Source organism: Rhizophagus irregularis, chromosome 30 (genome assembly GCF_026210795.1).
Source record: "Rhizophagus irregularis chromosome 30, complete sequence".
NCBI lineage: Eukaryota > Fungi > Glomeromycota > Glomeromycetes > Glomerales > Glomeraceae > Rhizophagus > Rhizophagus irregularis.
The window spans coordinates 2196584-2208700 of NC_089458.1; the positions used below are offsets into that span (position 1 = coordinate 2196584).

Here is a 12117-nt window from a genome sequence, read left to right on the forward strand (position 1 = left end):
TTATTTTTATAATATGCTGCATTATAACCAGCCTGACTGTATATATGACATTTATAAGTATTTCAGCTTAAAGATCTACCATTTGCATTATAATACTTTTAAACTATTTTGTTGGAGGCTGATTTTTTGTTTTTATTCTTAATAGATTTTAAATGTTTTTAAGTTTATAAAGTCTATATTCTTCATTAATTAGTGTATTATTATCTGATTGCTCTTCTTAAATGTTACCATTATTATTTACCAAATTTAATCCTCTTTGTCTTTCTCTTATTAATATATTCTTTTAATAGAACTTCCATTTTATTATCATTAGATTCCAAAATAAGTAAACTTAACTTCATGAACCATTTCCCATAACCTATCATATTTTGTTTTTTATCAATAGTTTTTTTTAAAATTGAAACACATTTTAGAATAGTGATTTCTTTGCATAATAGAAGTCATAAGAATATTATCTGAATCAGTATTATTAGTAATTCCTTTTTCATATGCAAATACTAAATCATTTTCTTGAAATAAGTCCATTCCTTGATAAGCATCTTGATAGTATCTTAATAACATCTTTCTGGAATCATTGAAATATGAAAATCTGCAATTTTTGAAAATATTATTATATGAAAATAATGATAACAAATGACCCCCTTTGAAATTGTAATTAAACATGAACATAAAAAAGAGATTTCATTAGAAATTGCAATATAATGAAAAAAACTGGAGTTCCGAATGGGTCAGATCAGGTCAGGTCAGGTTATATCAGGTTATCTGTTTGACCTGACCTGAACTGAAACCTGAAAATTTTCAGGATTTTTATTAAAATATCAATAAAATGATATAAAACATTTTTTTTGAAAATATTGCGATTTACTTTTTCATATTAAAATCATATAAAAAGGTGAATCGCAATACCGCAACTAACTTTTTTTATATATAAAATCAATATAAAAAGTGAATCCCGATACCGCAATTCACTTTTTATATATAAAATCAATATAAAAAAGTGAATCCCAATACCGCAACTCACTTTTATTATATAAAATCAATATAAAAAAGTGAATCCTAATATCGCAACTCACTTTTATTATATAAAATCAATATAAAAAAGTGAATCCTAATATCGCAACTCACTTTTATTATATAAAATCAATATAAAAAGTGAATTATAATACCATCACTTATATTATATAAAATCATATTTTCAGGTCAACAGGTCATTCAGGTTATATTGATGTTACAACCTGAACTGATGCTGAATTGCAATTGCTAAACCTGACCTGATAAATTCAGGTCAACCTGTCAGGTTACCTGAATTTGGTCAACCTGTTCAGAACTCTAAAAAAACATTTCTTTTCAGATCGGATATTACAAAATTTTCAGATCTCTTTAATATTCTTTTTACCAATCTCATCAATAATTGATTGTAATTTAATCATCTACACATTATAATTATTTTTCAATAAACCTGTCATTAAAGTTCCAAACAGGTTAACCAAATTCAGATAACCTGACAGGTTGACCTGAATTTATCAGGTCAGGTTTAGCAATTGCAATTCAGCATCAGTTCAGGTTGTAACATCAATATAACCTGAATGACCTGTTGACCTGAAACTATAATTTTATATAATATAAGTGGGTTATTTATAATTCACTTTTTATATTAATTTTATATAATAAAAGTGAATTGCGATATTGGGATTCACTTTTTTATATTGATTTTATATATAAAAAGTGAATTGTGATATCAGAATTCACTTTTTTATATTTATTTTATACAAAAAAAGTTAGTTGCGGTATTGCAATTTACCTTTTTATACGATTTTAATATAAAAAAGTGAATCATAATATTTCAAAAAAAAAAATGTTTTGCAACATTTTTTTTTTGATATTTTAATAAAAATCCTGAAAAAAAATTTCAGGTCAGGTTTATCAATTAACCTAACCTGACCTGACCTATTTGGAACTCTACCTGTCATGCGTTCTTTCATTTTCTAAAAAAAAAAGAAATATGATTAATGCATTATGAATTATAATAAATAAAACCTTATTTCTTATCATAATTCAAACTCTAACTCTAACTCTAATCCTAACCCTAATTCTAATTTTAACCTTAACCCAAATCCTATCTAATCCTAATCCTAACCCGTAACTCTGACTTTTTTCCGGGCACTGTAGTTGGATATGACCTCAACTACAGTATAATTATCCGGGGTAGTTAAATATAGAGATCACATCCTGTGATATTGCTACAAATCACCGGAGGTGATTTTATTAATATTACATAATTTTAATAATATACAATTTATGTTATGTTTCCTTTTTTACTATATATTTTAATAAGAATTTGAATTTTTTCTGTATAAATTTCAAGTTTATTTATTTGTATTATTAATATGTAAATAGATATCATCGCTATTTTTTGTTTTCAAAAAAAGTTACTGTTACTTTTTGAAAGACTAAATAAAGTTGTGTTTGTTAAAGAAAATAAATGGAAAATTTTATATATGAAGTGACATTTATAAATGTTACACAAACTTATCAATAAAATCGTAGTTCGTCGAGCATCCTTATCCTGGGCCACGGTCCAGATGCTTATCCTGGACCAGCAAATATAATTGGATGAGATTGTTTTGTGTAACATTTGTCTTGGAAAAAAAAACAATTCGCGTTTTTTTTTAAAAAAAAGGTACGAAATGCCTTTTTTTAAAGCATTTAATACTACCATTTTAAAGTAATATGTTATTTAAAATTTGTACTTTGGTATGCATTTTATTAAACTTTATTAATAAATAAGTAAAATTGCATATATAACTTTATAAAAAAGGTCTTTACATTATTTTTTACTGTAATTTTATTATTAAAATTATTTTAACGTTAATATCAAAACAAAAGTACAAAGTAATAGTATTATATTAGCTTTAAAAGTTTTGTTATAAATGTGTAATTTACAACCTTTTTTGAACAACTTTGCTTAACCCCAAAACTTAAAAAAAAAACACTTGATTTCCAGAATAATATCAATATATCATAAAACTCTTCAAAAAGAAAATAAAAAACATTTAGTATTATCATAAAACTACAATAAATACAATTAAAATTAAAATATACAAACTGAAATGAAATATGAAATACTAAGTACTAACATACCACAAAAAAGAATAGAGAAAGAGTGAAAGATAGGAAGAGTAAGAGATAAAATAAATTATGCCGGAGTTATGTAATAAAAGGGCTGATTAGCCAATCAAAAGTTGACTGGTCCAGAATAAGCATCTGGACCGGTGGATCAGGTTAAGGATGGCCTAGTTCGTCACTCGTCAATGAAACACGAACGACAATTTATAGTTCGCGTTTTTCTTGAAATTCAAATATGCTGGAATGGAATGGCCTTTTATAAAAGAATTAAACGAACTTTTGCGGTTTTGGAAAACCGATAGAGAATTTAAAGACGAATTAATTAATCATGACATTACTTATGCAACACGTACTGTTAATATTGTTAATAAGATCGATAGACTCATAGAGTTATTGGATGTGTTACATGAGGTAACTTATATTTTTATCCGCCTTTTTGAATTTTACTAATTATATATATTCGTTAGCAACTTCTTGAATGCGATACAGCTGAAAAATGTAATACTAAATTTCCTGAAGTTCAAAATATACTTGAAGAATTAGTGGTAAATTATTTAATTACTGTATTCTCATATTTCCTTATTCCGGTATTGACTTTGTTTTTAGTGTATTAGAATTTTAGCGCTGCACGAAACAGTATGTCAAAAAATTATAGAATGTATCTTGGAATATACAAAATTATCCGACGGAACAATCATGTTTTCAAATTTTATTGGGTAAGAAAGTGTGAAAATTTTTCGTATATGGATTACTTGTTATAACCTTTTGTATTTATGATAAGACTACCAAAGTATTGGAGTTTAAAAGTATTGCGAGCTATCTCCATCGGCCATTCACAAGGCGATAACCTTTCAGAGAAGTTGGCATCTTTATGCGGCGCAGGGTCTTCTGATTTAGATCAATTGTACGTCGAAGAAGCCGTTTCAATGATCACCGATTTTTTAGATAATGTTGAAAAGAATATGTTACAACTCCCGGTATGATTAGAATTTATATCTTCTTATGATTGAACCGAAATCTGAATATAATTATTTATAGTCAACATGTATAGAAAATATTTCCGAACAATTAATTCCATTATTACAAGTTCCTGAAATGTTTGGACTAATTGAACGCGTAATTTTGTTCGCGACTAAAGGCAAATTGCATCATACAATGAATTCTGAATATGGAAACGCTTTATCAAACCTTTTTGTGGAACATTTAGTCTTTTTTCATCATGACATGTATATTAAACTTTGTGGTGATGCTATGCTTGGGTAACGGTTTTAATTTTATTGTATGTAAAGAAAAAACTTGTATTTGTAAATATTTATCCGGTATTCAATATAGTTTATGGACCAATTGCTCTGCTGCTGTTGAACATGAGGTAATTAATCCTTTTTTTTTTTTTTGATTCTTTTATGATACGATTATAATTTTTATTTTATAAAAGGTCTTGGTGTCTTTTCAACAACTTCTTTTTCCAGTAGATAAAAATTATATGGCACCACGTAATATTATAGAGTTTCTTCGAAATAGACCATTTTTTTGTCAAGCTATAAACTATCCAAAAATTTTTAACTTGTGCTTTGAAACATTTATTAAGTGTTTGGAAAATTTTCCTGATTGGCGTGTCTTGCGTTTAATAAAATATACCATAGAATATTGTATTGAAAGTAAGGATTGTAGTAAATTTATTCTTCCAGATATTACTCACGTATGTATAAATTTCTGTCCGAATTTATTACGCGTGAAATTCGCATACTAAATAATTTTGAAGTATTTTCCTAGATTATTGGAAGGTCTTGTGACAATTCTTGCAAATGATATTCCTGGAGTACAAACAATTTCTAAAATAAATTTCCTTCGTTATAAATTACTTCTGGAACAAAGCCCTTCGGCTATGAAAAATTATAGAAAACATGTATGGATGACTTTGATGTCATTCACAAAATGGCATTATTGGATTATCAAATCATTTTTCGACATCCAAAAATTTCCGCAAATAAAAGATGTAAGTTTATATGTACTGTATTAGAAAAAATATTATTTATAATCATTAATAAATTTATTGGTTTAAAGTTACAAGAACCTATTAATTATCTAGCGTGGTTAATTTATCCACGTGAAGACAGTAGAATTATAATTATTAGTAATTCTATAGGTGATATGATTACATCCATCAGAGGTAAGACTTAATATTTTTTTAAACTTGTTATAATAAATTAACTAATTTGTATTAAAATTTGAATTAGAATGTTTGAGTTTGAGTTTACAACAAAATAGAAAAGAAAAAATACTTTTATGCTTTAATCGCTATCAGTGTATATTTGAGAACAATCTTCTATTGGTAGATATCATATTGGGTTTATGGTCTAAAATAAAATCACTAGAATTCATGGAAGAAATGGTAAGTATATAAATATAAATATTCAACTTTCTATTGACTAAATAAGCTTTCAATAATTTTTACTTGTATTTTCATTTTTTAAAAATCAGCTAAACGTTTGTATTATGCCTAATAATAAACTCTCGTCTTCACAACCTTCTATGTCAAGGTTTGGATAATCTTTTTTTTTTCAAATCAAATGTATGATTACTATATTTAAATTATTTTTGCTTTACTTTTTTTTAAGGCAAATTCACATAAATGAAAATATAAACTTGGCAGCTTTAACGAAAATCTTCGATTACTTTTATGAAAATCAATATGGAAAAAATGATGAAATTATAAATTATTTAAATAGGTTAAAAGAAAGATATATGATGTAATATTATAATAAAATTATATCTGATATCACGTTATCAATTTTTGCTTTATAGTGTCATATTAAAAGATTTTTTATTGATAAGTTAATTCTTTCGAAATCGTGTTTCCGAATTTGCTAAGAAATGTCAAAATTACTAAATTTTATAGCGACAATTTCAAGAAAAAAAAATAATTAAAAAAAATTAAGAAATTAAAAACAAACTATTATACTATATAATTAATTAAGCGAAAATATCATCTTCCACTTCGTCATCCACTTCTTCATTCCCTAATTTCATTTTCTCAGATCCATAATCTTTAGTTTCACTAGATTTTGTCGGTTCTATTTCTGAAATCCCCCGTGATCCGTTAATTGATGATGTTGGTGAACCGTCTTTTTTAATATTATCGCTATGATTATTATCTTCCTCTTCATCATTGTCCCATTTTGTTTTTACTCCTAAAATACCACCTATATTTAGTTTACTTGATGCTTCACTATCAATATCCATATTCATTGGCACTCCATCAAGAAGATTATTTGCGTTGCCATCAATTGATGATGTAGATGATGTTGATGATTGTGGTATTGAAGAATATGTAAGACTGTCACCTTCTTTTGTATTCTTCATGAATGTATTTGTTAATGATTCAATATATGGTTGTGGAAAAACGATCCAATTTTCCCATACGGTGAGAATAGTTGTAACTTGACGCTAGATTAATTTTTGTTTGTTTCATGATGTGGTTTTTATAAGAAATTTGAAGATTAAAAGTTTCACGAAAAAGAGGTGAGTATAATCCACAAATAAATTCGAGACTTGGTTTTGAAAAAATATACGAAGGTGAAAAAAATCCTTCCTTTTGGATAAGGAATAACAATCAATGTAAATCTCAAACCGTTTTGGTCGCTTACCCTAAATGTCTCTGCTTTCAGCCTAGCCGTGATAGATCTGTATACCTCATTCAAATGTTCAAACACTTCAGGTAATTTACTCTCGAATCTATTAAGGAATATGTACCAAGAAAAGTTTAAGACATCTATGATAATAAATGTATATATATATAAGCATGCAACTTACCCAGTTCGGAATTTCCAAGCATTTGGAACAGAAACGCTACTATTGTGTAAAACATCTGACACTAGATATAATCGTGCAACTTTAGTAGGGATGGGAGTTTCTTTGATCATAAGAGTCTTGCATATAATTTCAACAATCTGAATAAATAAAGCATTAAAATAATGACGATGTTTTATAAAACAAAATTTTAATTAATTAATTTGCAAAGCACCTCATCTGCGGCATCAGAATGATCAATAGCAAAAGCCATTGTCTTAGCAATGACACCACGTTCAAAGGTCAATTTTCGGAGCATCACTTCCAAGCGGTGTTTAGCTTTAGGCCCCAAAGTTCCTTTAGGTATGCGTTCTCGCTCACGTTCGTCTTCTTCATCAGAATCTAATAATTCATCTGCTGCCTGTTGCCCAAAAAGAATAAGTAAGACAAACTAAAGAAAACTTAAAGCTGCTGATGGTATATTATAATACCAACGTCTTCATCGAACGGTATCTCGGGAGGTACCCAAATAGGTCCTTCGTCAAACATGTGAAAAGGTTCAGTGCGCCACTTATTCTTGGGGTCTCCTTGAAGTATAGAGTATAATCTCCATCGATAGTACACGTGTTCAAGTGACTAAGCACCAAAATATATTAGTAAATAATATACATATTTAATTATAATTACTATTATACTCACGTCGTTTTGAAATAAAAATGAAAATTTAGGATTATTCCATTCTCGATCCATGATGATTGCCTACATTCATATGATAAGTGGCGAATCAGTAAAATTCTTACGAATAATTAATTTCAATTAATTATACCTCAAATGGTGGTCCAAATTTTACAACTCGTTCTACCATACGATGTATTATTTTAACGATCTGGACATTTTCCGGACGAGACACATGAACTTCGAGGCGAGGACCCTTTGGTGCAACCTAAAAACGATTAAAGTGAGTACATACATCATTTCTATTTATATAGTGAATAAAAAATTTTAACTCACTGTACTCACTGTGGATGTACCTGGCGGCGGTACATTTGTATATGCTATATAGACCGAAACAAATTAGTAAATAAATTGAAGCAATTGATAGCATTTGATAAACTCACCTTTTGTGTGAACCATTTGAGCGTTAAAAGGTAATCCGCTTGGCGGAGGACGGACTCCTTCGTTTAGCACTAATAAAATTAATTTTAGCACCAGATAACTTTATTATATGGATGAATACTTTTTGATGCTAGAACACACCGTAAATAGGTTTCGGTGGAATAGGGACTGCTTTGCCCCAACCAACACGCATAACATATCCGAGCAATTCTTTGCCATCCATATTTTTTAAAGCCTGAGCCGCACATTCCCTATCCATAAAACTGACAAATCCGCAGTTTCGGTTTCTATCCTTCTCTTCTTGAGTACGGGGCCACATAATTTTCACACTAGCTATTGGGCCATATTTTGCAAACTCTTTACATAACATTTCTTCATTAACCTATTCACAAATTATTAAATAATTAATTATTCTGTTTATTTCTGATATAAACTATTGATTGGATATGAAGTACAAGTATGCCTCGTCCAATAAGTGGATTATTATATCCAAGTTAAGATATTTTTTTGGTAAATATCGTCCGTCAAAACCGAGTTATCGTAATAGGCTTCATAATATCAACTAACCTCTGGACTTATATTTCCAACATATAAATTTGTTGTATTCGGATCTCCAGTATCATGTGAGCCCGGTCTATCTTCAAAAGCTAAAAAAACCAGGAAAGTACATTAATAAATTAATGAAACAATTATTAAAATTTGATCTTGCATATATTTAATTGTGGTGAGCCTAAACTCACCGGCTTTAACAGTGAGCGAGGTAGGAACAAAGTCGTCACTACCTGCCTCTAAATTAAACCAGTAAGTTATGTTTCTAGCATACAAATCCTTTTGCGTATTAAAATGTAATAATGTTAAAAATATTACCAGATGATACGCCAGCGCCAGCCAACTTTGCATGTTTTTGCCTTAAACGATCTTCTCTTTCCTCTTGTTCACTATAAAAATGTAGTATTAGTGATTAAATTCAATAATTTAGTACGTAAGACGTTTTACCGACCGCTTAATTTCTTCCAAGAAAGCATCTAAATTACGTTTTCTTTTAGATTTATCGTCCTTTTTTTCTTCATCCTAAATATTATAAATATGAATCAATTTATAAATGAATCAATTTATTAAATACACTATATATAATTCATATTGAGAAATATCTTACCTCGTTCTTTTCGATTTTTTCCGCAGAATCTTCCGGTTTTGATTCTGGTTGTATAGGTTTTGAGACAGAAACAAAAGCTTGTGGTTTATAAAGTTTAGGTGCTGATGTGGTTATAGTTGGCTCCTTTTTTGCATTGATTGCTTCATGATCAAATAATACTTTGAAAACAAATGAAACAACATTAGACTTTTTATTTTATTTATACAAAATAACAAAAATAATTAAATGCTTACATTTCGGTACTATTGTTTCGCCTTTAACAAATGTCTTTCCTGCGCCTTCTTCCTTTTCAAAAGAAGCAACAAATTCCGCATATACTTTTGCGGCTTCTTCGGATTCTTGCTAATAAGGTGAAAAAAAAAATAGACTTCAGAAATACAATATACAATATTCTATTATTACTACCTGTAAAAATAATACCTTTTTCTTTAATTCGAGTTCTTCTTTATGTTTTTGAAATGGAGTTTTTTTATGAGTGCCAATGCTAAAAGCTTGTAATTTTGTTTTTGTTAAAGTCTGAAATTTCGGGAAATGAAAGATCAGAAATAGTTGAACTATATAAATTCATCATTACGGACTTATATTATACCTTAGCGGAACCTGGTTTTGTCGCATTGATTCCCCAAGGGAGCTTCTTTTCATCGGGCATTTTTGTAATTGATACTAAAAATATGATATTCTTGACAAATTTATAGTTCTATTAGGTGATACAAACACATTTTTGTTATCACCACGTGATTTTCTTTTTATAGTTTTTTCTCTGACTGTTTTGCCCTTGATTCAAAATGTCTGATTCAGATCCAGACGATTATATGTCATCAAAATTTCTGACCGAACCACCACCTGAACCTTCACACTCTCTAACCTATGCAGAACGGCGTCGCCGGAAACAATTATTAAATAAAAGTTATAATAAACCTCGTCGTGAACTTGAGAACGATTATCGTGAGCAAGCTCTCGCTAAACGAATTGATACCGAAGAAAATGAATCTCCGGGATTGAAATTACTAAAAAAGATGGGTTACGAACAGGGTAAAGGTTTAGGCAATAGCGGAAGGACGGAACCCATAAAGTTCGAACTGAAACAAGGTAAATCAAATTGTTATTTTTAACGCACTTATATTCAATTTATTAAGAAAAAATTTATTTTGTTAGACAAACTCGGTCTAGGTATGGCCACTGAAATAAAACATAAGGCTCAAGCTGAACTTGCCAAAGTTGCAAAACGGGCAAAATTTGAAGAAGATTCGTTTCGTGAACGTGTTCGTCAAGAAAATCTCGAGAAACGCGTCGAAGGACAGCTCAGGAAGCTGCAAAATATATGTGAGACATTGGACACTAAACATGTATGATTGTTTATTATGATTTTTGTTAATTATCTAATTATATAAGTAATAAATTGGTTTCTTGTTTATAACAGGGAATTGAGGTATGAGGTATGAACGGATAATCATACGGGTTGCCGCATCACTAATTAATCACATTCTTTCCAAACAAAGGATAATATTTATTGGCAACATGAGGAGACAGCGGATAATGAGATAAAAAATAACAATAATGATGAAATATTATTTGAAGAACAAGTAGTAGAAGACGATGAAGGTGAAAAAGTGCAATTTCAAAAAGAGAGACAAGAATTTGAAGATCTTAAAGTATGAAATAATTAGGATTTAATATATTGTTCTATTTTAATATACTTTATATAATACTGAATTTTACAATTTTATGACTAAAGCCTTCAGAAAAATTAGATCGTATTTTTAGATATTTGCGTGAAACGTATTATTATTGCTTTTGGTGTGGATGTGAATATGGTAGTGCTGAAGAAATTGATCAGGAATGCCCCGGTTATGAAGAGGAAGATCATGATTAGAAACGGATCCCTATTTAAAAATCCAATGAATCAACTATTTAATTTAGGTTAAAAAAAAAAGAAGATATGTGTAAACATAGCTCGACATACTTATATCTTTGCTTACATAATTGAAGAAGGTAAATTACATTTTTTTTGAATTATTAAATGATTGAAAGGATAATTCTTCTTAGAATTTCAACAATTTTTTCTTTGATTAACTAATATAATTATAAATTTCAACCTGACTTTATTCATTTTCTGCATCACCTTTACCAAAATAATTATCAATTGTCATAGCTGTAGCAATTTGAATATTATCACCAAATTCAATGATTTTGTCAAGTGGTTCAACGATTATCACTAAAGTTTTTCTAAAAATATTAAATCCTTGATATGTAATATTACTCTGTTTTACTCCATCTTCAACATTTGTCAGAGAGGTATGGTTTCCTCTTGAAGAGTTTTTAATTTCGGCATGTTCTGTTTGTGATTGTGATGAAGACACATTTGGATTTGAAGGAGAAAATATAATAGGGTTGTCCTATTTAAAATGGGTATCGATTGATATCAATAAAGTACATAAAGCATTATAAATATAAAAAGAAATAAATGTATTAATACCTTTATTAATATTGAATGTTTTACGTCAGTAGGTCTAAAATAATAAGCGAATTGAAAATTTGCTGTGAATTTTTTTCAAAATTAATTATAAAATTAAAAAATTAATCATCAAATTCAGTATATTCAGTATGCCAAATCTTTAGTAAATACTTACAACCACGATAAATATCTGAAAGAGATTTATCACTAGCATTTTTCTTTTTTCCCAAAAATTTCTTAGGAATTATTCGTTGCAAAGCTGATAGTATTTCCTATAAATATATTATTTTAATTAACACGTTTAATGTAAACTTAAAGTGCGTTTAAAAACATACCTGGAATATTATATCGTTAAACCATGAAAGATTTTCTTGACGGAGATAAATAATTAAAGGTAATACTTGTTTTTCTGAAATTCGTAAATAACGAATGTTATATGTAGAATATATGGAAGACATTTTTAAAGCAAATCATT

The 12117-nt window shown here is 28.6% G+C and overlaps 4 protein-coding genes across 4 annotated transcripts; 2 read left to right on the plus strand and 2 right to left on the minus strand.

Moving 5' to 3' along the window:
• Window positions 1-3369: 3369 nt before the first annotated feature.
• OCT59_021875 (uncharacterized protein) lies at window positions 3370-5915 on the plus strand (the record flags this gene model as incomplete). Its single annotated transcript, XM_025322130.2, has 12 exons — window positions 3370-3537; window positions 3594-3671; window positions 3733-3842; window positions 3908-4103; window positions 4165-4385; window positions 4459-4495; window positions 4562-4825; window positions 4889-5122; window positions 5191-5296; window positions 5364-5518; window positions 5608-5666; window positions 5745-5915. The coding sequence occupies 12 exons, from the start codon at window positions 3370-3372 to the stop codon at window positions 5878-5880; spliced, it is 1764 nt and encodes a 587-aa protein (XP_025167075.2). The 3' UTR covers window positions 5881-5915.
• Window positions 5916-6099: 184 nt separating this feature from the next.
• On the minus strand, window positions 6100-9836 carry OCT59_021876 (uncharacterized protein; the record flags this gene model as incomplete). Its single annotated transcript, XM_025322129.2, has 17 exons — window positions 6100-6573; window positions 6774-6861; window positions 6940-7076; window positions 7151-7336; window positions 7411-7551; window positions 7615-7674; window positions 7742-7858; window positions 7927-7970; window positions 8034-8102; window positions 8173-8413; window positions 8599-8678; window positions 8899-8969; window positions 9032-9102; window positions 9188-9345; window positions 9421-9529; window positions 9608-9703; window positions 9777-9836. The coding sequence occupies 17 exons, from the start codon at window positions 9834-9836 to the stop codon at window positions 6100-6102; spliced, it is 2202 nt and encodes a 733-aa protein (XP_025167074.1).
• Window positions 9837-9951: 115 nt separating this feature from the next.
• On the plus strand, window positions 9952-11686 carry OCT59_021877 (uncharacterized protein). The gene is made up of 6 exons (XM_025328335.2): window positions 9952-10276; window positions 10343-10533; window positions 10608-10616; window positions 10687-10839; window positions 10923-11179; window positions 11340-11686. Exons 1-5 carry the CDS (start codon window positions 9973-9975, stop codon window positions 11058-11060), a joined length of 795 nt encoding a protein of 264 aa, XP_025167073.1. The 5' UTR covers window positions 9952-9972; the 3' UTR covers window positions 11061-11179; window positions 11340-11686.
• OCT59_021878 (uncharacterized protein) lies at window positions 11264-12100 on the minus strand (the record flags this gene model as incomplete). Its single annotated transcript, XM_025311920.2, has 4 exons — window positions 11264-11583; window positions 11664-11725; window positions 11818-11914; window positions 11978-12100. 4 exons carry the CDS (start codon window positions 12098-12100, stop codon window positions 11290-11292), a joined length of 576 nt encoding a protein of 191 aa, XP_025167072.1. The 3' UTR covers window positions 11264-11289.
• Window positions 12101-12117: the final 17 nt, after the last annotated feature.